General features: G+C 36.0%; 2 protein-coding genes across 3 annotated transcripts; both read right to left on the reverse strand.

Annotated features, from left to right (window-relative positions):
* Positions 1-10,503: 10,503 nt before the first annotated feature.
* LOC145095955 (poly(ADP-ribose) glycohydrolase 1-like) lies at positions 10,504-14,031 on the reverse strand. Its single transcript, XM_079033758.1, has 9 exons — positions 13,429-14,031; positions 12,974-13,278; positions 12,673-12,877; positions 12,494-12,598; positions 12,296-12,414; positions 12,070-12,213; positions 11,807-12,005; positions 10,895-10,957; positions 10,504-10,819 (listed from the first exon to the last, which is right to left on the reverse strand). The coding sequence occupies exons 1-9, from the start codon at positions 13,675-13,677 to the stop codon at positions 10,628-10,630; spliced, it is 1,581 nt and encodes a 526-aa protein (XP_078889884.1). The 5' UTR covers positions 13,678-14,031; the 3' UTR covers positions 10,504-10,627.
* Positions 14,032-17,398: 3,367 nt separating this feature from the next.
* On the reverse strand, positions 17,399-21,883 carry LOC145095961 (ARM-repeat/Tetratricopeptide repeat (TPR)-like protein). Of its 2 annotated transcripts, none has more exons than XM_079033765.1 (4): positions 21,682-21,883; positions 20,001-21,058; positions 18,326-19,154; positions 17,399-17,710 (listed from the first exon to the last, which is right to left on the reverse strand). In XM_079033765.1, the coding sequence occupies exons 2-3, from the start codon at positions 20,967-20,969 to the stop codon at positions 18,333-18,335; spliced, it is 1,791 nt and encodes a 596-aa protein (XP_078889891.1). In that variant the 5' UTR covers positions 20,970-21,058; positions 21,682-21,883; the 3' UTR covers positions 17,399-17,710; positions 18,326-18,332. The 2 variants fall into 2 exon arrangements, with proteins under 2 accessions (XP_078889891.1, XP_078889889.1); XM_079033763.1 differs by having other exon boundaries at positions 21,620-21,883.
* Between the last annotated feature and the right edge of the window lie 2,976 nt (positions 21,884-24,859).

Below are 24,859 nucleotides of genomic sequence, written 5' to 3' on the forward strand. Positions count from 1 at the left end.
GCTTACGCCAGTTTTGTCGTAGGTCGGGTCCGGGAAGCTCTTCCTCAGACTATGAGGACTGATTTTTGCTTGTCCCATCTGTTCATTTTGTAATGTATTTGCATTCCCCTGTATTATATGTGTAGTGAAAGATACTGGTTGTTAATGACCAAGAACTGTGTATTTTGCTTTGTACTTGGTATGGAAATGCTCTTTTTTCTTTTTATATATCTTAAATTGACCTGTGATATCTTTAGACTATGGTTATTTGACATTTCTATTGTAATTCTTTTATGCACACTCCCTTGTTCTAGGGTTCGCGTTGATCGGTTAATGTGCACTTCAGACGTCGTATAACCACTACCATTGACTGATATTTCACTGACTTGTATGTTTAACCGGGCTTTTTATGTTAAGTCGTGAAATATTGGTCAATGTTCTTGACTATACTTTGAGGTTTAGCTACCTGTATGTTGGTCGAGGTCGTCACCTCAAGGCCGTTTACTGTCTAATTTTTAGAGGAAAGGTTATGAATCTTTTTAGAACCCCTTTCTTTATGCCATTAATTTAAGATTTATACATTCTCAGCTCTGAGATGTTATTGGCAAATTTTAGGTAAAGATTATGATTCTTTAAGACCTATGGTTGCATCCTTGCATAGATTTTGCTCAAGTAGCGTAGGTGATCAACTGTTGTTGCTACATGGAAAATATGCACAACCCCTTTACTTTGTGTTTTTGCAACTGATTAAACAAAATTCTGGAAAGCTCTTTCAAGATGAAAATTATATTAACACTTAAAAAAAGGAAAGACATGAATCTGACTGTCCAAGTATCAAGGCGCAGGCCCGATCTTCACGTCGGTACCTGGAGTATGGTTAATTATCATGTGCGGAGTTTGACCATACTCCTTTTTCTCAGCCTCCGCTTTATTTTTGGTCAAGTGCTCCGCTGTGACTACCTCGTCATGGTTGTGCATCTTTTTCTCATCTCCTCGGTGTGGAAGAGCTGAATTTCGCCCTTCACATTCTGCAGGCGCTCACACTTTTCCTTCTTCTTGACCCAACGCGTGCTGGGGCCGTGGGAAGTGGCTCCCTTTCGCCGAGCGAGAAAACCACCTATGCTTTTCTATGTGCCTATCAATCTTGCATTTCACACGGTTATTTAGGGTTTTGTTTTGTTCATCAGAGGCACTGGTTGGTTCTCTTCTGTAGGAAAGGTTGCGTGTTAGATTGAATGACACTCTGCCACTATCTTTGTTGTTCCTGGCGCTTAGCTCCTTCACCCCAAGGGGGTTTGGTTCATCTTTGACACTGGAGAAGATCCGGTTCGAGTCCCGAATCATTCTTTGTCCGGGCATGGCTTGGCCATCGATTGTGGGCGAGACTGGTGCCTTTGCCCACGGGTAGGCATTCCCTTGCTTTGCAAATTTCACTCTGTGCTCTGGCTGGACATATTTGGGTCATCGTTTGCTTCTTTCCGTGGAAGAGATGTTGTGAGCCGTCTGAACATGTCTCTTTGCCTTTTCCTAGACTCGTGGACCAACATTTGTTTCGTTGTTGATCTTCGATGTGGATTCTCCACCTTCTGGAAACTTTCACTCCGACATGATTTGGTTTCTTGCTTTGTCTCTTGTTGGGTACTGCATTCATTATCTGGTCTGGTTGCTACGACTGTCGCTGACCCATCACTTGTGCTAAATTTGATAATACCATGGAGAGTGGATGGAATCACTTGTAGCTGAAAGAGTGCAGGCCGACCCAGTAGAATATTGTGTTCAGCTACGTAGTCAAAAACCAAGAACTCGAGTACCCTTTTTACTTGCTTTGTCCCATCATGACTGACTAATGTAAACGGGAGCATGATTGTTCCTGTTGGCCAGATGCCATGACCAGTGAACCCGACTAGCGGGCCCTGCTGTTGTAGATGGAGCATGATTGTTCCATTATCAATGTCTACGTGCTTAACATGGGTTTGACTGATGAATCCTATGATGTGAAATGGGTCATTCGGGTGCCAATGTCCTGGTCTGGGATCGCTCATTGGAAAGGCTATGTTAAGCATGTTTTGATTATATGTCGTCGCGCTAGCGTGTTAGCTCTGGCGGTTGTTGCATGGGCGGGGCCTGGTAATGGTAAGTATCTTTGGCCTCCTTTCATGGCCCTTTCCCCCATCCTTTTGATTTTTAGGTTGGTGTTCGTCCTCATCAAATTTTGCTCTAAGCTCTTTTGCTATGTCAACTATGTTTCCAACTAGTTGTTTCTCATCTATCTCCCTTTTCAATACCGTGCACTCGATGGTATCATGAGTTTTACTCTTGTGATATTCGTAGAACTTGGTCTTGTCCTTGCTCTCCTTTGATGGAGTTTTTTTATTGCATGGACATCTGCATGAGCGTTCTTGTTGTCATCTTTGTTGAACGACATGTACCTCTTCGACATGTGTCTAGAGTAGCGATTGTGTTTATGCTGGTTGTCATCTTGCCTCTCCTGTTGTGATGAGCTTGGCCTGGATGCCACCTCCTCCTGTTTGATGTATGCGTTGGCTACAACTTTGAGATTGGCCTCCTTTCACTCTTCCCCTTCAATTTGTCTCACATATTTTTCCACATGGAACTTAAGCTCATCCATGGATTTGAGGACTTTCCATTGCATCTTCTTAGATAGGGGTCCAGGAAGCAGACCTCGGGCAAAGACGCCCGTCACCAGGAATTCTTCATGTCCTGGGAAATTCAAAGTAGCTAGCGTGAATCGATCGTAATAGTCACAAATCGATTCTCCTTATTTGTGTTTACACGCCATCACAGAGTTGGAGTCCCTTTTTCCTTTCCTCAACTACATGAAGTTGTTGAGGAAAAGGTATTTCAGCTGCTCAAAATTTGAGATACTGCCTGGCCTCAGAGACTTGAACCACTTGCTTGCATTTCCTGTTAGGGTACAGGGGAAATAGGTACAGGTGAAGCGACGATCCATCTTAAGAGATGTCATTGTCCACTTGTAGTTGTCGATGTGGTCATTCGGGTCAGTAGTACCGTTGTACTTTGGCATGTTCGGTATCATTGCAGTGTGCGGAATCTCGTACTGGAGCAGTTCATGGCTGAAATTGGAGCTTGAACTTCACATAGGGTTGTCCATGTATGAGTACGACATACCGCCATAGGCCATATGTTGCTGCGTCCGATAAGGAATCGCATATATCTGGTTGTGCATGGCCGACGACGAGATGTACGGTTGATATTATTGTAAGTTTGGATGCAATCCAAATTGCTGGAATGTGTATTGCCCTGCCAGGTGAACTATGTACGGGTTTATTCATGTATATTGTTGTGTGGATGGATTGAATGGTTGAGTGGCCGCCATGAAGGGGTTGAATTCAGGTGTTACTGAGAAATGAATGCCAGGTCCATAGGAGTTGGATCCCTGGTTGATCGAGGTCTGCACACTTGTGAATTGCAGCTAAAACACTTCTGGGACTGAACCTGGGGCTTGTTGAGCGAACGGGTTGAAGATCGATGGTTGTTGTACGAACAACAGCACGTGGGGAAAGTCTGCCATGGTGGCGTGTGGGTAGACCATCGATGAATATTGCTGCGGTTGAATATTGTGGGGGATCCAGGTTTCGGTGCTCGAATTGTGTGGAAACGATTGTTGTTGCGAAACATGTATCTCTATTTGTTGTGTTGCGACAATCTATGGAGTTGTGGTTACGATTGTTGCTTGTGGAGGTGGGTTAGTTGTTGGGCACCATAGACTGGCTATGTAGGTTGCCATCATTTCAGCTGCAGAGTTGGATGGTGTCTGTGAGACTGATGTGCGATTTGAAGCATGTTCTTCCTGGGTGGGAACTTTCCTCCGTCTACCGGTTGCATTGGACGTACCGGGCTCATTTCTGGTGCTCTTGACGTCGTCGGAATTTCGCCTGCCATATTTTTGCTCTTTGGTTGTGCTTCGTGGATGTATCATCCTGGAGATATGTACGGGTGGCGCAAAATGTTGTCATATGCCAGAGATGGTTGAATTAAGATCGAAGGTGAGAATCGTGTTGGTTCCTTCTCCTGATATCACAGTACAAAAGAGAAAGATGATCGTTAGTCGGCGTCCGGGAGGGATTCCCAGGACGACGCTCCGACGATCAAGTTAGAATGGATTCTGAGAGAAGAAAAGGTAAATCTGAGGAAAAAGAGATCTGTCCCCTTCTTCATGAGGAAGAAGGGTCATTTTATACCTGATTGAGAGGCGTGTGCCTCCTAACTGATTCTGTTGAACCTTCCCTCATAAGACGTGAAGTGGCGGATCCATATTGAAGGATCTTCCGTTACGCCTTTTTGCCTCATTGCCTCATTGGCTAGAGGGGAATCTTCGATATTATGATGACTGTGGTTGTCATCGGATAGGCAAGTGGAACTCTCTGATTGGTCTCACGTTTGTCGGGGTGTTATTTCTAGGAGAAAAGGGTAAGGCACAGTTCTGCCCCTTAACCGCCATACCAGTGACTCCGCGTTGGCAAAGGCCCGACCTTGGCCTCAGACTGGATACGACCAGATCCTAACCAGGCCAAGCTTGACGTTAGTTTGACTTTTCTTTTTTTGACGTTTTCCCTTAAGGATACATTAATACCGATATTTTGTACACACTCATATTATACTGTAGAGACATAAACATATATGAATGAGGGTTTGTTGATGTATATTCGTTTTACTTTAACTAAACAAACACACAAATTAAAAATAAAAAAAGAAAAAAAAAAAAAAAAAAAAAAAAAAAAAAAAAAAACATGAAAACATATTGTATGGTTCATGCTTGTCGTTTTAAAAAATAATGTGTAATGTGTTCTTTCGCTATATTGTTAAATGCACACAGACAATAATTGTACGCAATAAAAGCATTATGCACAAAATACTACTAGTACAATATAGAACATCCAGACTTCTACGTAGGTAAATCGTGCACATGTTTAAAATTGTATGCTATGTTTTTTATTTTATTTTGCAACTTTGTATTTAGTATAATTATACAAAATTAATTATAAACTAATCATCACGATATATATTATTAATTATAAACTTTTAATAGAAAAAGTCACATATTCACTTTTTCAAGCAAATTGTATATGTGTGTCAAAATCTTTCTAATGTTGTTGACACAGTGAATTCACCAAACCAACCACGCATCCGATAATACATATAGATCGTAAATAGATTCCAATATAAAATTAAAACATGAGAAAACACGTTTATATTATTCACCTCAAAATCTAATACAAAAGAAATAAAATATACTAATAGTATCAATATTACATATCAAAATTGTATTATTTTGGGTTCTATCTTGGTGAGTCTCGTCAGGTGTAAAAAACAATAAAATTTTCAGATTTTATGAAATACCCTTGTAGGCTTACGTACTAGAATTATCATATTAAAATATATTTGATATATGTTCAACATTGCCTTATTTCATACACTACTACAAAAGGGCTTATTATAAATATATACAAAATGTAAGTTAAGTTTTGTGTGTAGAGTTACTGTAGCTAAAAGTATTGTTTTCTATGCATATTATACAAGAGAAGAGAAGATACTTACCGATTCATGGGTTTTACTAAGTTGAACCTCTATCTTGTGCCTCATCCCCTTCATAAGCTGTTGTAAAGGTTTTGCTAACGTAAGCTTCTATCATGCACCTTATTTTCTAGCATTATTTGTTTTGTTGGAGAATAAATTAATCCAAATTATAATTATGACCGCAGTATTCTTATTAATTATTCAAAAACTATTTAACTTACAAAAATAATCCTTAAACTCTTATTAAGTTAGATAAATCATCTAATAACTATTTTTTTTAGCTTTTAGTGTTTTTGGACCCATTATCATGCACCATTTTTCCGACGCAACGCACACGTTTACACACTATTTAAAAAATCATTTGAGAAAAGTAACTATATACCGACACAATTTTATTAACCATTTATGAAGTACCTTTTCTATTTATCCTCTACGTATGACAATGTGAAAAGTTGTGATATGCTATACTGCTTTAATCGATTCATACTTATAATACGCAAAAAAAAACGTAAGAACCCGCAGCAAAGTGCGGACTCAAATACTAGTTAGATACATGATATAACTAAAAAACAACTTATTAACCTAAGGTTAATGTTATTATTATCCTACTAACTTTCAGGTATTGTTTTAAAAGGTTCGTTAAATTATTTTTGTGCATTTTAGACTACTAAAGTGATAAAACCTATCTCACAAAAATTATTATAACAAATAAGAAGACATAAACTTATTACCTTGCTCATGTGTTCATCCAAATGGACAAATTCAGTTTCTAAAAATCCATGTATTTAAATCAACATGACAATATTTACATATAAACAACGAAATTATTATTATTGCTAACATCATGTCACAATAACCGCTCTTTTATTTTTAGCCTTTAGATTTCTTCAACTTTTAATCACAGCCACATAAACTCTCTATTTACAGTTTTTTTAATAGTTATTTGGGGTTTTCTTCTCCACGTCTGTCCATTACGTCTTTAACCTCCCCAATATATCTTCAAACTCCACTTCTCCCTACCACGTTCGTCCCCTTTCACATATAACCTTCAGCACGCCTCCGAGTTCAACTGTCCACCTCAATAAGCCCTAAACATCAGGTAGGTGTAGTAACTATTGTGCATATATAAGAGGTTGCTTCTTTGAATATATGCGTTATTCCATCGCTTGAAATTTGTCTAACGGTTGATACATCATGGACCAGAAATTGGCTGATAAGGATTTTCTGTTTGAAGAAATGGCACCCAAGGTAAAATTTATTGAAAAGATGTTTGGATTTTGATTCCCGTCTTTGAAAATTTATAATTTTTTACTGCTTAATTGTAGCTATCTCAACTCAAAATTGGTTAAATCGTTGGTTTTATTATATTGTTCAATATAACTATCGTTTGCTTTTGGAAATTTGCTATGTTTTTTTATATATGATTATAGTTTATAATCACTTACATAATGAAGAACACTGTATCCGTTCATGAAAATGCCAACCTTCAAACAATATCAGCTAAATCCATTGATTTTGAAAGTAACTCCACTGAGATAATTGAGTATTCTCCTCACTTCGGTCCTTTTAAATCGATTTTGGAAAGGGTTATTTCGGAAGGGGTAGAAATTCATCGTCTTTTCATCAATTGTTAATAGTTTATGATGTTTTAGTTTTGTTTTAGGTTTCTACAATTGCTAAAGAAGATCAACAACTCGAAAGGAAAAGAAAAAGAGTTTTAGCTCTAACATAGTGGAAGTAGGATGAAGTTGTGGACCTCTGCTCAGATGATGATGAGAAAGAGGATGTCCCCACCATACAAGCAAAAAAGAAAGTCAGGGTTTGCATTTACAATCGAAATCGACCCATGAAACTCCTTGACAAGTCGGATGTGGAGGATTGATGTTTCTATAAGTTGGTTTTAATATGTTTTTCTTATTTTCAGTATTATGTTTAGTTGTTGTTATCAATCTATGTTTCAAACCTCTTGCTTTATAATATAAGTTTGGTTCTTATAAATGTTTTGTGTTTGTTTTTTATAAATGTTCAATATTCAGTTTCCTAATCAATGTACTATTTCCTTCTTAAATCTCAGTTCATTGCTTCTAAAGTCATAACTAATTAAGTCACTTTGATTGATAGTGGATGCTCTTTTCGAGGTCTTCTTTGAAAGTACATTTCAATCCTTTTTGATGATCTTTAGTTGTTTTTCATAGGATGAACTTGAGGAGCATATGTTATGGGTATTATAGGTATGGACACTTTTTACATATCCTATATGGTATTCACTTGATTCCGTTTACCGTATTAACTCTTATATTATATTTGTACAAGTTATTGACTTATTATGATGTTTAGATGGATTTGATTACGAATGGATTCTTCACATACTCATTTGACCACAATTAGTCATCCAAATGTAGATCATGACCTACCATGCAATATGCTTGAGGTATATTACCCAACTTTTCCAATCAAACTTTGCTTTTATGTATAATTGAATTCTTGGCAAAGCATTGACCAACCCTGAGAAAGTCTTAAAAAGACATCCATCATGATATTTGATATCCATGGTTAAAAAAATGATGGTATTGCCCTTAGTTTCAATTCTCTAAGGTAAAATAGCATGCTACTTTCATTTTCAAGGCAAAATAGCATGATGCTTTCAATTTCAAGACAAACAAGTTTTTGAAGCTTTGCTTTCTCTAGTCATTGCTACTATTACTTCAGTCAATATCAAGCTTCGTTAAATTCATTTGCATGAAGTTGATAACATTATAGAAATGGTTCCTTTGTAATTGGATTTATGACTAAAATTATTGTTGTTATTTTAAGTCTCACACTTAATCATTATCACTAGATTTTATGTACAATGACCCAATTACAATTGTCTTTGATTTTTTCATGTTATTCCTTCTTGGTAGGATTTTACTATTATGTCCTTTGTGTTTTATGGCAAGATGTCAATGATATTGTGTTAAATACCTAAGTGTTAGTATATGAAGATTTAGATTAAGTACTTAATGAGTTAAGTACTTAACTGGTAGTAGAAAGTCTCTTGATGAGATGATGAGATATAGTATTAAAATACATGTGATGTGTAATACTATGGGCAAATTATAACATTCGCATGTAAGATTTTGAGAAGAGTGGAAAGATGATTCCTTCGGGAATGAGATGATGATTCCATCGTGAAAGTAGATATATGATTCTTGCGGGAATGGGATTATATATATGGTTAGAGAAGGTTGAAAATGGGTCCATGAGTGGAACAAGGTAAGAGGTTTCTTTAGAGAACCTTGATATAATCCGTGAGGGGTTAAGTGTAACGAATCTGTAAGGGATCATTGTAATCCACTAAGGATTTAAGAAAAGAGAAGTTGCCAAAGGATCTACGAGGGATCAAAGTGAAAGGACTAAGTCTACATAGTGGTAATCCGATAAGTTAGATTTATGTTGTGCCTCTATATGATAAGTGAAGTTATCATATATGATTAGACTGTTTAGGTCTAAAGGGAAGTAGAAAGGCAAAGTGACAATAAGAAACAAGAGGAAAGATGAGATGGAACAAAGAAAGAGAAGAAAGCATGCCCATGAAAGAGAAGAAAGTATGAGGGAGAGAGAGAGAGAGAGAAAGAAAGAGAGAGAGAAAGAGAGAGGGAGAGAGAGTGTGTGTGAGAGAGAGAAGGGGTGTGCAGAGAGGTATAGATAGAGTAAAAAGAAGAATATGAGATGAGATGAAGACATAACAATAACATGAGAAAAGGTAAAGTTAGAGTTAGAGAAGGCATTAGATGAGAAGAAAGAAATAGATGAGTCGGGAAGAGGCTAAGATAGAGCATAAGATGATCTCGAGAAGAGATGAAGATAAAGCATAAGATAAGCCAAGAATAGATGGTAAGACATGAGATGAGATAGAATAAAAGTATGAGAAGTGATGAGAAGAATGGTAGAGTATGAAAAGAAAGAATGATAGATGTAGAATATTATTGCATGAAAACAGAGTATGATATAACTCATCAGACTTGTGGTCTAATGTTGTAGATTTTTCATGTATTACATGTTTAGGTAGTAGCCGTTATATGATATGAGATAGGAGCACAATGAGTTGGACTAGAAGTAGTTTTACTTTTAGTATATCCGTGTTGCTTTAAAGTATGATTATGATTTTATTGTAAATCCGAAATAGTCTGGGATGTAAAGTGTTTTTGAGATCAAAATGATACATGAGACTCGTAATAATTATATGTATACTCAAAATAATCAAAGGATAAACATTGGTTAGCAAAGAATATCATGTTCCAAAAAAAATAATTTATCAAAACTAAACAATAAGAATGCATATATTTCTATTTCTAATCCCATTTCAATTTCATAAATCAAAATCTCCCAAATGATGGTAACTAAATTTGGGCTCATGAATAGTGAGCATATAGCACAACCTTGAACTTTTTACCGGTCTACAAACTACGTATTAGGACCCATTTGATAGTTGCTGACTAAGAAATGTCTGTCTAGGTAAAGAAATCATAACTGAGTAAGAAACCATGATTTTTTATTGTACATCAATTTTATCAATTTTATGGATTATTTGATTCAAACAATCCATAAAATTGATGAATTAGAAGATCTTTGATTCAAACAACCAATAAAATTGATGAATTATGGGCAAAATCAGCATTCAAAAGAAAAAAAATATGTATCTTAACATCATTCAGATATCGTTTGTTTATGGACATAGAAGATCTTAACATCAATCAGAAAACATTCCACAAAAATTGAACTTCAAAAATAGCAAAATCAGCAAAAATATGAATTTATCAGCAAAATCAGCAAAGGTATGAACTGATACGTATTTATGTGTTCATGTATGAATAAATTCAACAACAAAATCAACATTCAACAGCAAAAATCGAAACTTGAAGCAAAAATCAAAACTTAGTCACTTGTTAATGAAAAAATGTTGTCCTAAATATTCAAATACCCTTCAAAAAAAAATTCATCGAATAAATAAAAAAAAGGATAAATCAAAAATTTTTACAGGCATCTAAAGATATTAGTGAACAAGAACTAAACAAAGGGCAGTTTAGTCATTTGTTGTTATTATTATTTACATTCCAAATCTTTGGGGGGGGGGGGGGGGGGAATCCAACATCATGGGGTCATGAGAAGATAATAATGGTAAAAGCCAATTGAAGAATCCAATTCCTGTTTCCCTCTTTGATCTCTGGAATGAGTATTCCATTACCATATTCCATAGATCTCCAACATTCCATTTATGTAACATGATCCACTTTGTTACCTGTTTGGAATCAATAAAATATAATCTACTTTTTGTACACACATCATATCATATATACAAACGGAATGGAATTACCTTTTCTAGTGTTTCTAATGCCTCCATGCTAAATGTGTAATATACCATGAAAGGCCTTAATGCCTGAATATAAATAAATAAATAAATAAAAATAAGTACTCAAACACATGAATTGCAAACAGACAATAAATAGCAATGTACTTTCATTTATTTGTGCATTATACATAAAACTTTTTTTCTTATTAAGACAATTATACTTTGAAAATATTACCCCATTTATATTTAGGGTTAATAATTTAATATCATGAAAGATCTTATATATTAGGTTTTTTTATGGATTTAGATTTAAGCCTCAACTTTAATTTTTTTTTTCCTGAAAAAGACCTTGCATTTTTTCCAAAAAACCCCTCAATCTTTTAATTTTTTTTCCCAAAAAAACCTCAGCTATTTATTGTGTTTTTTCCAGATTACACTTCAACTTTATTTTTTGCCTGAAAAAGACCTTGTATTTTTTTCATTTTTCCGAAAAAAAACCCTCAACTTTGTAAATTTTTCCCCAAAAAACCCTCAACCTTCTAAATGCTTCCAAATAAACCTTCAACTTTTTAGTTTTTCTCAAAAAACCCCTCACATTTTACAATTTTTGTTTGGAAAAAAATAACTAAAAGAGCCAGATCGGAAAAAACGAAAAAATACAAGGTCTTTTTCAGGCAAAAAATAAATTTGAGGTTTAATCCAGAAAAAACACAAAATATCAAGTCTTTTATGAAAAAAACACAATATATAAGATCTTTTACTCTTTTATTATATCAACCCTTATATCTATAGCAATGAAAATTGCTTTGTATTTGAACAAAAAAAGTAGATTGCTATTAAGTAGATTTTAAAGAAATAAAAGTAGGATGCTATAATAATAAAAAACTAAAAAAAAAAAGTACATTGCTATTTCTTGCATCATATTATTATCATCACCTGTGAAGCTGCAAGCCATTGTAAAATAGCTTTAATTTCAGGGTCTCCTCCAAATGCTCCACATCCCCAATTTCCAGTAACAATTCCTATTTCATCTTCTTCAAATTTTACATCTGAATTTTCATCATCTTTAAAAAGCTTCTCATACTTTTCAGACTTACTAGAGTCACAAAACCCACAAAACGCCTTGTTAATCTCCCTGTAATTAACACAAATCACATTAATCTTTTACCACAATAATAAAGTATGCAAATATAAAATACCTCAAAAGAAATTCATGTCTATATTGTCTTTCTCCAGGGTTGACTAAAGCATCAATTGCAATTATTCTGGTTTTATGTCTTTTCATCATATCAATATCTTTCTTATCCATGAAATCACCAGAAAATCGAAAAGAAGAAGCATATCTATATCAAAAAAAAAGTTAATAAACATAATATGATAATATTATTGCATTTTTTCACTAATGAAATATACTTAGTTACTTACCCTGTATATTTAGAGAATCTTTCAACACCAATAACTTCTATAGCCTCATTATCTGCCATTGAAGGCAAGAAAAGCATGCCAGCTATTAATTCTGGACTTATCATGAAACGAATTTCTTCCTATAATCACAAGAATATAATAAGGTGATTAAATTATATAAAGAAAATGTTAATTGTATGAAGAAAAAACAAAGCAAACCTGAACACACCCTCTAGTTAGAGCACCTCCACCAAGGTACTTATTTGCAAAATCCACTTCTAGAGCTTCTTTTGAAGTATCTTCTATTAAGCCTGAATTACAAACCTATAATGACAAAATTACTGTTATGTCCTTGTAATAGAGATAGTTTCATTTGAAATCATTTTATTGGAGTTTACCTCAAACAGGCATAGAGAGACCACAGATTTACTCCAAGATTCAACCTTTGGGTAAGGGATGGAGTTAAGATTGTGGTTGTTTGCAAGCACTTTTCTCTCAAATGAGACATTGCCACGTGGCATACTGGAATGGATTCTTTCAAAGTAATGAATGATGCATTTGATTTTGTTTTCTTGTTTTTCGTTGTAGTTGTCGTATAGGCTCCTGAGGAAAGATGGGATTCGAATCAGGTGTGTGAAAGAAATTATTGAGAGCATCAACATTCAACAAGAAGTGAAATGAGTATCGAAATACACATACGCAAATAAATGATCAAAGTTGATCAATTGAAGATGATTGGCACCTCTGCTAGTGTTTGGAAACAGACAAAAGAAAGAGCATGCAAGAAGAGCGCCGATGAGTTCCTGGCTGATTAAAACTATGCCAGGCTCTTGCGACTTCAAGAGGCGAAGACTGGTTTTGAGTCCAGCCCTAGCACCAACACAGGTAATGGAATCTGCACCTGTATAGTGAGCTTCTAGCATCGATGGAAGCCGCAATAGAGAATCTGCCAAAGCTGGGAGTGTCCCTTCAAACCATTTGTTTGCTTCGGAACGCGATATCAGCTGTTCATGAAATGTGCGATCTTAAATTTCATGTGATTAGTTGATAAAACTGAGAGAAATGAGAAGGGGGTGAATGATACAAACGGATTGATACCCAATTTGTATGTGGGAACAATATTAGGTTTGATTTTGATGCTTATTGCTACTTACATCATCGAAGAAGAGGGAGAAACCATCAGCGGTTGAAAAGGCGAGGGGATCAGCGGAGAGGTTGAGGGAGTTACGGAGGTCAGAAATGGCAAGGAAGAGGACCTCGCCGGAGTCAACCTTGCTGTGCTGGGGGCCTTTAGAGAGTGCTTTGAGTGCTTCAACGACTTGAGAAGGCCAGAAGAGTGCTGATGACCGGAGAACCACCGGTAAAAACTCTAGAATGGAATTCAGATCCTCCCGATTCTCCATCCCGTTTCTTCACAGCACTGTATCTTCAACAAGGCTCCAAATCGCGAAGACTCTTGAGGTTTCTTGGAGAGAAGGGAAGTAAAAAGTGAAAATAGGTGTAGTTTGTGAAATTGGGTTGGGTAAAGAAAGAGAGTGAATCGATTTTTAATGGTTGTGTATACAATACAATTTCACCTCATTATTTGAATCGGCAACGAACAAAAGGGAGCAGCTTGGGACACCCATTTCTGATTTCAACGAACAACGGGAAGCCGCCTAGCGCGTAGCGATGTCGGTTTGTTCTTCTTCAAGATCCGTCCCCATCACTGATAACCATGAATATTTTAAAAGAAACTGCCATGCCACTATGGAAGGTTGGATTTGGAAAAAAAAAAGTCTAGGGTTTCTTGTTAAACCCATGCTAACTCCATCAACGATTTAAGAAGGATCATAGACATTGATATATGGCAAATCCATGTTGGTGATTTAAGTGATATTGACGTATTTTAGCATAATTATGATTAATATCGTAATAGGACGAGCTCTATTTATTTACCGAGACAGAAGGTGAGAAGGTGTGTGATGCATACTTGGAGTGATAAATATGAACTCAGGAATATGGGGTCTGAAGGCAGCACCCCTGGGTACAAGGTTCCGAGGGCAGTTGTAATCCGTTTTGCAGACTGACTACGACGTTGTGGTGGAGGGTCACAACGTCGCGGCCATATCATTTAATGCAATGCGTCTTGTAAATGGCCACAACGTGGCAGAGTAATTGGTCACAACGCAGTGTCGGTTGAGTTCAAAATCCTAGTTATCGGGCCTTGGGCCCTATTTAAGCAACCTTATGATTAGGGTTGCCCTCTCTATCAGCCTCTATTCCCCCAAATTGTAAAACCCTTTGTGTGTGTGTGTGTTCTTGATGTATTTATGTGCGTTCTTGACAAGTTCAAGATCTTAAAGGTTCTTGGAAGAAAGGGCAGGTGCTCCAAGCTTGTTGTTGAAGTTGAAGGCTAATCTTTCTTCATTTTTAAACTCCAAAAGGTATAAAACTCATACCTTTCTTCTTATTAAGTTATATTTCATGCTTAAGAGTTCATTTATGGCCTTTATATGAGGACCCTTTGGAGTTGAAGTAACTCTAGGGCCTTAGATGGTGTTTGAGGTAGCCTTTAGGCCTTAATGTCTCATTAAGTTGGTTACTTGTTAAAAAAACAGCCATGCATGAACCTTTTAGCTCATGTTGGTTCTTTTAAGTGTTAGGGTTTGAGATGTTAGGGAATGGATAAAATTGGAAACTTCCAACTTTATCCATGCATGACCTAAATCGATCAGAACTGAGCTTTGAAGCTCTGGGAAATAAAGGTTAAAAGCTTAATGGGTTAAGCTGGTCAGACATTATCACGACGCGACGTTATGTAGGCCACGATGTGGTGGCAAGTTGAAACATGAGTATTCTGTCATTTAGCCACCACGGCGCGACCATGGTGTTGGCCACAACGTGGTGACTCGTCTGTTGACTTTGACCGTCGACCGCTAATTTTTTTGACTAAGTTGAGATTTGACCTTTGAATATATGTTTAAGTGGTCATTGTGCCTACCGAGCAAGAAAATGAAACCACTAGACCAAACATATAAAGGTTTCCAACGTTTTATTCCGTGTGTTAAATTTAATTGTCACAATGACCAATCACTGTTATTTTGTCTTTCTTAAAACCTTCTTTAAAAAAATTGCACACTTTATTTACATTTTTTTTAACTTTTTTTTATGAATTCATCCAAATATTCTTTTTATTCTTTTTACAATTCTATTTTTTAGTTTAAAACTTTATTTTTTCATAATTTTTTTTACAAAATTAGTTTTTATTAAGTATATATATGTTTGTTTTTACAAATTGTATTGTTAATTATACACACGCAAGTTTCTATGTAGCAACAAACGGTGTGTGTCACCCCTAGTTTTGTTTAATTTTTTATATACACAACTTGTCTCCGTTAATTTTCAATGTTTATGTTAACATCCCAAAATTTGGATGTTTATTAAGTTAAAAAAAATAGATGGAATGAGTTGAAAATGTGTAAATATTGTCCAAAAACGATTAAGTGTCAACTTTGAGACCATGAATTCTATCCTTATGTAACACCCGTTTTCCTGGACGAATCAAATTAGGGTTTCAAGGGTCAAAAGGTCGGGTTTTCGGAGAAAAAGAAGCCTCACGACGTGAGGAATAAGAGGCTCACGACGTGAGAGGGGTTAAGTTGAATTGTTATGTGGGACTGGTCTCACGACGTGAGACATAGAGTGCTCACGACGTGAGAGCTGTTGTAACCCAAGCTCACGAACTTTTAGGGTTTCCTACATATTTAAGCCCCCTTAACTCGGTTTTAGGGTTTATTTCTCATCCTCTACCTCCCCCAACTCAAAAAACCTTAACCCTAATCCCTTTTGGTGGTTTTGGATCCATTTTGGTGTTTTGGTGGCTAGAAGAAGGAGAAAAAGATGTTTGAGAGTGTTGGTCCAGCAAAGAAGCTTCATTATCATCATCTTGTGCACACTCTGGATTTTTGTAAGTGTCAAATATTCAACCTTTATGAGTTTAACTTCCTAGATCTAGGTTCTTGAAGTTAGATGGGTGGATCTTTTGTTTATCATTGGTATTTAATGTTGTAAATATGCATTGTAAACAAGGATGTGTGTGGGAACATATTTTGTAGACATTATGACAAGAAATATGTTAAAAATCATATTTGGGAATCTGCTGAACAGTTCAGGCCAAATCCTGAAGAAAGCTAAAAAGCGTTGTTTGATGAGCCTACGTAGTATTAGGTAGTTGGTCAGGTAAAGGCTAACCAAGCCAATGATGCTTAGATGGTCTTTTCGAACGAAGATCTTTGAGAACTCATATTGGACCGGGAATCAAAAAGGGACAAAAGTAAAGTATAAGCGCTCTCCTCAGCTCGACGGTTGTAGCACTTGTTTGAGTAAAAGATCAAACAACAACGGACTAAGTCTAATCTCGTATATGACGACTAATCTCATTCTGGGGCAATGTCGTATGTGACGATCAATCTCTTTAGCGAAGGTTACACTACACAACCTTATTTAGTCGATGTTAAGACTATATTTAACGCATCACATCTAGCTTATAAAATAATTTACTTTTTGAACTTATTTAGATCTTCATATTCCACCGATAAAAATGTAGCTTATAGGTTAGGGTTTTTTTTTTTTTAAACTACTCATACTAGTATTTCAAAAGCTTATTGATTTTTTTTTATATTATTCTAAATATACACTTTGTTAATTATAAAAAATTAATGTTTTTTTATGTAATTTTATATATTTTAGTTAGCTTATAAGCTAGTTTTATCAAATGTCAATTTTTATCAACTAGCAATTAATTTTTCAGTTAATCCATCAAACAAAATACTAAATGTATAAAATAAGGACCTATTTGGTCCATTTTCATTATTTATAAAAATTAATAAAATCTCTTTTTGTTCAATTTCATTATTATCTAAAAGGGTTAATGGCGTATTTAAGCAAAGAACTTACACGGTCTTTTCCAAATTATGTACAAAAATAGTTTCCTATTTTGTTACCAAATAGTTTACAAATTGATAAGAAATCCATCTTTCTATATAAATTAATAAAAACGTATATATAAATAATTGAGATAAACAAAAGAAATTATACTAATACTAGCTATATATAATAAGAAATGGTTTCCAACACGAATCATTTCAGAAACAACCCATTATTACTCAAAAACTCAAAAGTCCCCCAAGGGTTTTATACACATTTTTTGCACACAAAAGAAAGATACACACACACACACACACCAAAATTACAAGAAAAATAATAATGTACAAAATCCTTTGAAATTGGGTTTTTTTTTCTCTTCAAAGTCTTGTGAACATTAAGAATGCAATAGAAAAAAAACAGAAAAAGAGCAATGTTAAAAGTTAAAACTCACTCATTCTTTCTTTGTTTCAAGCTCATTTTTCATCTTCTACAAGTTGCACATCGTATCAAACTATCATCGTTTCATTTCTGCAATAAATCAATATTTCAAACAAATTAAATTATTATATTATATGTAAATAAAATGTAATATACATTATTTGAATTATGATTAATAAAGTTTAATTTAGAATAAAGAATAAAAAGATAAACATAATAAAAGCTCTTTCTTGCATTTAGCAACTTAATTAAAATAATAAACTTTTAAAAAAGAAAACTTTTTTGTTGTTAAACTTTACATAAATGGAAGGAATCACATTCCTATCGGAATAGTCCATTCCATTCCATTGTTTCAAAACAAACACGTTTTTCTAATTCAAACAGAACGAACCATTCCATTCCTTCGCCAATTCCATCATACCAAACATCACTTCGTTGGATGGAATGGAATCGTCATAAACAATGGAACGGAATCAGCCATTCCATTCCATCGAAATCCAAACACATTCCTACCGGAATAGCCCATTCCATTCCATTCCATTGTTTCAAAACAAACACTTTTTTCCAATTCAAACAAAACAAACCATCCAATTCCTTCGCCAATTCCCTCATACCAAACACTATTTCATTGGATGGAATGGAATCGCCACAAACACTGGAATGGAATCAGCCATTCCATTCCATCAAAATCCAAAAAAGACATACCTCATCATTATTCATTACTCCCGATCTCTTTCCTCCCACCATCTCCAACATCACTTTCACTAGCAGTCTCCCACTCCGAATCATCACTCCCATACCCATCCCCCCCACCACCACCGCCACCCCCACCCTCCTCGCAATCAATCCCGCCATGTTTCACCGCCGCCTCCCTAAACAACCACGCGGCCTTCATCTGCTTCTTCACCAACCGCTCCGCATAATCCGGGACCTTATTCTGCCTACAATTCAAATCCGGATCCATTGAATTCGAACACTCATTTATAAACAAAATCGCATCCAACAAACTCTCCTTCGCCAACCCAATCATATCATACGCCTGGGCCCGCCTCCACAAACTTTTCGCGTGCCTATTGACGGGATTATGCAAACAAAGGGCCCGCGTGGCATCACTAATGGCGGTTAAAGGTTGTTGCAACAAAAGGTAGCATTGGGCGCGATTACTGTATAAAACAACTCTTTCTTTTTTGGATCTTACAGGGCATAAGGAGAGGGCTTCTGAGTATTTTAAGGCGGCGGCTTGGATGTTTCCGGAAGAAAAGAGGGAGTTGCCTTCGAGTTTGACGACTAAGGCGGCGGCTTGTTTGATGTGGAGGTCTTCTTTTGGCATGGATTTTTCCCATTTGAAACGTTCGCGGGAATCGAGGAGGGATTCGATGTCTTCTTGGGTTCGGTTGCTGATGGAATTGCGGTTTCCGGTGGAATTGATGGATTCTTGGAGGACGTTGAGGATGGAATCCCCGAGTTTTTTGTGGTCCCCGAGGGTTTGGATTTCTGCGAGGTCCAGAACTGCTGGTGCTGCTTTTTCGATCACCTGTAAGGAATGGAATGTTGTGAGGTTTTGGATTGAGGATGGAATTGGAATTCGAGATTCCATTCCGACGTGTTTGGTTGTTGAATGGATGGAATTCAACTCTGTCATCATCATGTTTTTTTTTTAATGAAAAAGACCTTGTATTTTTTCAATTTTTCCAAAAAAACCATCAACTTTGTCTTCTTTTTTTTTCGGAAAAAAACCCTCAACCTTCGAATGTTTCCAAAGAAATCCTCAACTTTTTTAGTTTTTTCTGAAAAAACCCCTCACATTTTATAGTCTTTTTTTTTAGGGAAAAAAGACTAAAAGGGCTAGATCGGAAAAAAGAAAAAAATGCAAGGTCTTTTTTTCATGAAAAAAATAAAGTTGAGGTTTGATCCGGGAAAAAAAAAAACACACAAAATATAAGGTCTTTTATGAGATTAACACTAAATATATTGAAATAAACAAAAATAAAAATCAGTTATATATATTTAGAGTACTAAAAAATGGTTAGAATATAAACAAAAGGGAAAATTACAGGTAATAAAAAAAAAACTTTAAATTTTGGGCGATTTTGCGGTTTTATTGCTTATACATTATCTTTTTCCAATCAAACCATAAAAGTTTCAGAATTTTTTTCTTCTGAATTTACCATTTTGACCTGATATAACATTTCAAAATGGTTAATTTGGAAAATGAATGAAACTTGTATGGTTTGATTAGAAAAAGATAAAAGTATTAGTGGATAAACCGTAATACTGCCCAAATTATAATGTTTTTTTTCTTTTTTTGTAATTTGCCCTGGATAAAAAAATAAATTATAAATGAGTTAAATTCTATCTTGTTAAGTTTATTAGATATTACCTTATGGAAGGTATTAGGATCTTGAAGCAACCATAGAAGACAATCAATAGCCATATATTGCCAGTCATCTGAAGATCGTGCAATATTACATAATGACTCAATTACCCCTGGGCAACTGCTAACAGGTCCTCTTCCAAATTTATGATGACAAATTGTTCTCAATAACCCAATACCTGCTGGTGAATTTTCATTCACAAGTCCACCCCACATTCCAGGAAGTTTCACAAGAAACTCAGGTTTGCATATTGTAGAAAGAAACTCAGGCTTAAAAGCAAAACAATTTATAAGTTGAAGAGACCAACACTGTAACTGACTAGCCCATTCCTCAGCTTTCCTTGATTCCATCTCTACACCACCCATGCCACGTGTCAAAAGATCACAATGGTAACTAAGTCTTCTGTCAGCATACTGATAAAAGTGAGAGTAAACAATCTCAAGTGAACTCATTGCTAATTGTATACAAAGTTCAAGAATCTCTCCATGACTTGAAACAGCAGGGAATGTGCTTGCATATGTAGCTAAATGTCCTAAAGCTCTTACAGCAACTCTTTGTTCAACCCAAGTTAATCTGCCTCTCAAAAGTTCAACCAAAGGTGGGATTACCCCTGCATTCACTGCAGTTTCTGCAAAATCTTCCATGTTCATGGTGTATGATCCGATTATATGTGCAGCATAATAAGGGATGTAGATGTTTTGATCATGAGATAGCCATCTGCGATTCTTTAAGCCTTTCCAAATGAGAGCTGACATGCATTCAAAGATACCTAATTCTATGAACTCTGGATCATTAGGATGTGCCATGGCTGTGTTCCAAAGGCCACTTATTGGGAGAACTTGACCATCATCATCTTGTGAAGGAAGCTCTCTGAAAAACTTCATGATGCTTGCTCTTCGTTTGTTTGGGTTTCCTTCTTTCATGACACAGAAAAAGCATCCGGGGTATGGGCAATCTGGGATGTGTTTTTCCATGCTTATTGACTTGAATTGATTACTCAGAAAGTCAGAATTCTGTTACCATGAAGTTACTTTCTAGTTTCTCATAAACCACCAAATGTACACTGCATTGCAAAGAGGTATAATCATATGAGCTTATGAGCTTATGATCTTATCATGAACTATAAGTGTCTTTTACTTCCATATGAACAGATAGCTAATAAACTGAAACCATACAGTGATACAGAACATGATAGATGGAGATATTCTAAGCATTATGTCAAAGTAAAAGCAAACCATCTAAGATTTGCAAATGCCATCAAAACACATCTGCATAGTTTCAGATCCATATGATGAGCTTTAGGGTTAAAAAGTTCAAAAAGAAGATAATTTTAACAAATGGTGAACTTTCATGTTGATTTCCCCCAAAAACCATGTCTAAATCACAGTTTACAAATAGAAAAATGTCACAAATCTAGAATAACAAAAGAAAAGGAAAAATCCTAAATCAACTAAGGAAAATCCATAATGACAATCGAACAATGAATTCTAACAGGCTTCAACACCTATTAAAAGCTAACCTAAACGCGAAGAAAAAAGTATTAACTTTTAAATTATGCTTCAGCTAAACAACACAATTCAGTAAATTCACATTGCAAAAGCAATTACTGAGTACGTGATGTTACCAAGAAATGTAAAAAGAGATCGAAGAGCATAGGAGCGGACATCAGGATAGTAACATCAGTACCATCAGTAGACGTTCACCGCCTTGCCTGAGTTCTCACACGGCTGCAGAATTGACGGCGGTTAGTAGTCGCCGATCTCGGTGGAGCAAGAGCGCCTGATTCACTGAAAATGAGTAGTGGGAGAGAGAAGGTGCGATTTGGGGAATTGCAGACAACCCTGGGGTTTTTACCGATTGCGAGGGGGTTCATTCAAAAAGGCAACGAGCAAAAGAAAATTTAGGACCAAATAAATTAATAGTACGTTTTTTTTTTTTTTTTTTTTTTGTATAAATATTTGAGAAGTGATTAGGTGGTGGTTGGAATAATGAATAATTTTTTAAATTTGGAAAGAAATAAAGTATTAGTTAATGTTATTAAATGACAATTTTGATATTTATATTTGAAGATGTGACTAATCATAAAAATACCCATTTAATAAAATTGAATTGACTACCTTTGATCTTGTAATAAAAAGATAGGATGATTCTCAATTTGGTTTTTGTGAATTGCAAAATCACTAAAATGGTCTCTTCTATAATATAACCTTTTTTTTGGTTTTGTAGAGTATTTCACAATTTTGCTTGTTAAAATGTATAAAGAATGATTGATATGAACTTTGGAAGGTAAGTAGGTTGCTACAAAATGTTTATTAACTTAATGTAGTTAATGCAAGTTAAATTTTAGATAAGTATGGAAGGAAAAAAAGCAACCAAGTAAAGATAAAATAGTAAAAGACCAATGTTGCAATTATAGGATAGCTAAGGGCAAGCAAGTAAAGAAAAGGAACTAAAGGGTCAAACCGACCTTTTTTAAAAAAACAACACCTTAAATTTAATGGTTCGATATTTTATGTACAAGTAAAGTGCATGTAGACAAGTAAGGAAACAGACAAATAATATAGAGAATTATATGTCGATTAGTTGCGAATAATAGATTCAATTATTATTAATATGATTACCAACTTTCGTCTAGAAACTAGATTGATCATTCTCGATTAGATCTGACTATAATAAAGGTAGAAGGAGAGTGTCCTGTTGGACGAAATTAAAAAACAAAACAATAATGTAAAACCGACCTATTAATGGTTGATCTTGAACATGGAATAACTGCACGGATCGAACTCTTGTCCTTAAAGGTTTTTTCTTCGCTTATATTGGATGTAAGCAACAAAGTAAAACCCCAGGATTTAATGCAGATCTATCGATTATCCAACAGCATTGGAAATCGATAAACACAAAGTGAATACTCGGAAACTTGAAGAAAATCGCAGAGAGAGGGAGAGAGCTTCGAATTTTCGTGAGTGTCAAATACGGCTCCTAAGGATCAGTATTTATAGGTGCTGAAACCGTAGAAGGCATGAAACGACCCTTATAGGTCGGCCCCTAGAAACCCTAGGGCAACGACTTGCTCTCCAAGCAAGTCGTTTCCTGATCCTTCCAGATAATTCGGACTTGTGCTCCATGAAGTCAACGACAGTCAACCATTGATCGGATCGGTCAAATCAGCTTGACCCGAACTCGTCAAAAATAAAAGCTCCTCGGCTCCCAGCCTATTGACGGTTGATCTTGGACGTGGAATAACTACACGGATCGGACTCATGTCCTTAAAGGTTTTTACTTCGCTTCTATTGGCTGTAAGCAACAAAGTAAAACCCCAGGATTTAATGCAGATCTATCGATTATCCAACAACATTGGAAATCGATAAACACAAAGTGAATACTCGGAAACTTGAAGAAAATCACACAGAGAGGGAGAGAGCTTCGAATTTTTGTGTGTGTCAAATACGGCTCCTAAGGATCAATATTTATAGGTGTCGAAGCCCTAGAAGGCATGAAACGGGCCCTCATAGGTCGGCCCCTAGAAACCCTAGGGCAACGACTTGCTCTCCAAGCAAGTTGTTTCCTGATCCTTCTAGATAATTCGCACTTGTCCTCCATGAAGTCAACGGCGGTCAACCATTGACCGGAACGGTCAAATCGGCTTGACCCGAACTCGTCAAAAATAAAAGCTCCTTGGCTCCTAGCGACCAATGCGTCGTGCACCTAAATCGCGCCATTTCGCGCACTCGCGGCGTTGGCTAGTGCTAGGCTAGGCTAGGCACACGTGTGGGCTTGGCCCATTCCTTTGATCCACTAAAGCCTTTGATGGCCTATGGAGGGAATAAGCTTATAAACCCACAAATATTTCTTCCTCCCACCAATGTGGGATACAAAGGAAAATACCAACTTGCAATTCATTTATATATATATATATATATATATATATATATATATATATATATATATATATATATATATATAAGTTCCAACAATCCCCCACCAAGTTGGAAAGTTTCCTTTCACTCAGACATATGATGTCGCTTAGGTGTCACGAAGATTAAACCTTAGTTTAATGAGAACAAACAAGAAGAGACCGATTTGATGGTATCCTTATAGGTTTAAACCACGAACCTTAATGACCTCTCTGGTTTACCCCCACACATCACAAGTCGTCTTTGTGTTCTCCCTGAGCGCTAATATGTTCATGCGCTATAAACCCTTTTTATGACCCTTTAGAAGATAAACCACTGATCTTCACTTAAGGCGGCGCCACCTCTAGATCATATAGGCAAAGTTTTATAGCATCTTCGTTGGTTAGATGTCTCCAAAACTTTGTTAAGAGTAATAACTCAACCTCATTCTCGGCAACGACATACTATCCTACCTCACATGGATCTATCATTAATGATAGTACCTTCTATCGTTAGTGACTTCACTGTTACCCTTTAAAATTGAGAATTAGGAGCACTAATGTCAAGTTGGGTTTCCATCACCACGAGATTTTATTGTAGTTTTAGACCCATGACTCTCGTGGTAGATCTAACCAAATCTCTCATCAGAGGTTTGGTAAACGGATCTTCCAATTTCCTACTTGTCTTGACATAGACAACCTTGATGGTACCACTTTCAATTAGTTGTCTTACAAAATTGTGTCTCCAACTTACATGTCTCGACTTCCCATTATATACCACATTATATACTTTAGACATTGTGGCCTCACTGTCACAGTACATAAGTATAGAAGGCATTGGAATATCCCACAGATGGATATCCATAAGTAGATCTCGAATCCACTCTACCTCTTTGCATGCTTCTAAGGGAATTAGATTTGCTTCCATCGTTGAATGAGCTATGCATGTCTGTTTCTTGCTCGCCCAAGAAA

This window comes from Lactuca serriola, chromosome 1, assembly GCF_051521515.1.
Source record: "Lactuca serriola cultivar US96UC23 chromosome 1, Lser_US96UC23_V15, whole genome shotgun sequence".
NCBI classification, from domain to species: domain Eukaryota; kingdom Viridiplantae; phylum Streptophyta; class Magnoliopsida; order Asterales; family Asteraceae; genus Lactuca; species Lactuca serriola.

Coding starts and splice junctions, on each gene's coding strand:
- LOC145095955 (XM_079033758.1), bottom strand. CDS start 13,677: ATGGAGAATCGGGAGGATCTGAATTCCATTCTAGAGTTTTTACCGGTG. Junction 12,878..12,973: donor AACTTTGATCATTTATTTGC/GTATGTGTATTT, acceptor ATCTTTCCTCAG/GAGCCTATACGACAACTACA. Junction 12,214..12,295: donor AGATTCTCTAAATATACAGG/GTAAGTAACTAA, acceptor TTTTTGATATAG/ATATGCTTCTTCTTTTCGAT.
- LOC145095961 (XM_079033765.1), bottom strand. CDS start 20,969: ATGGAAAAACACATCCCAGATTGCCCATACCCCGGATGCTTTTTCTGT. Junction 19,155..20,000: donor ATCCTAATACCTTCCATAAG/GTAATATCTAAT, acceptor CATTCCTTACAG/GTGATCGAAAAAGCAGCACC.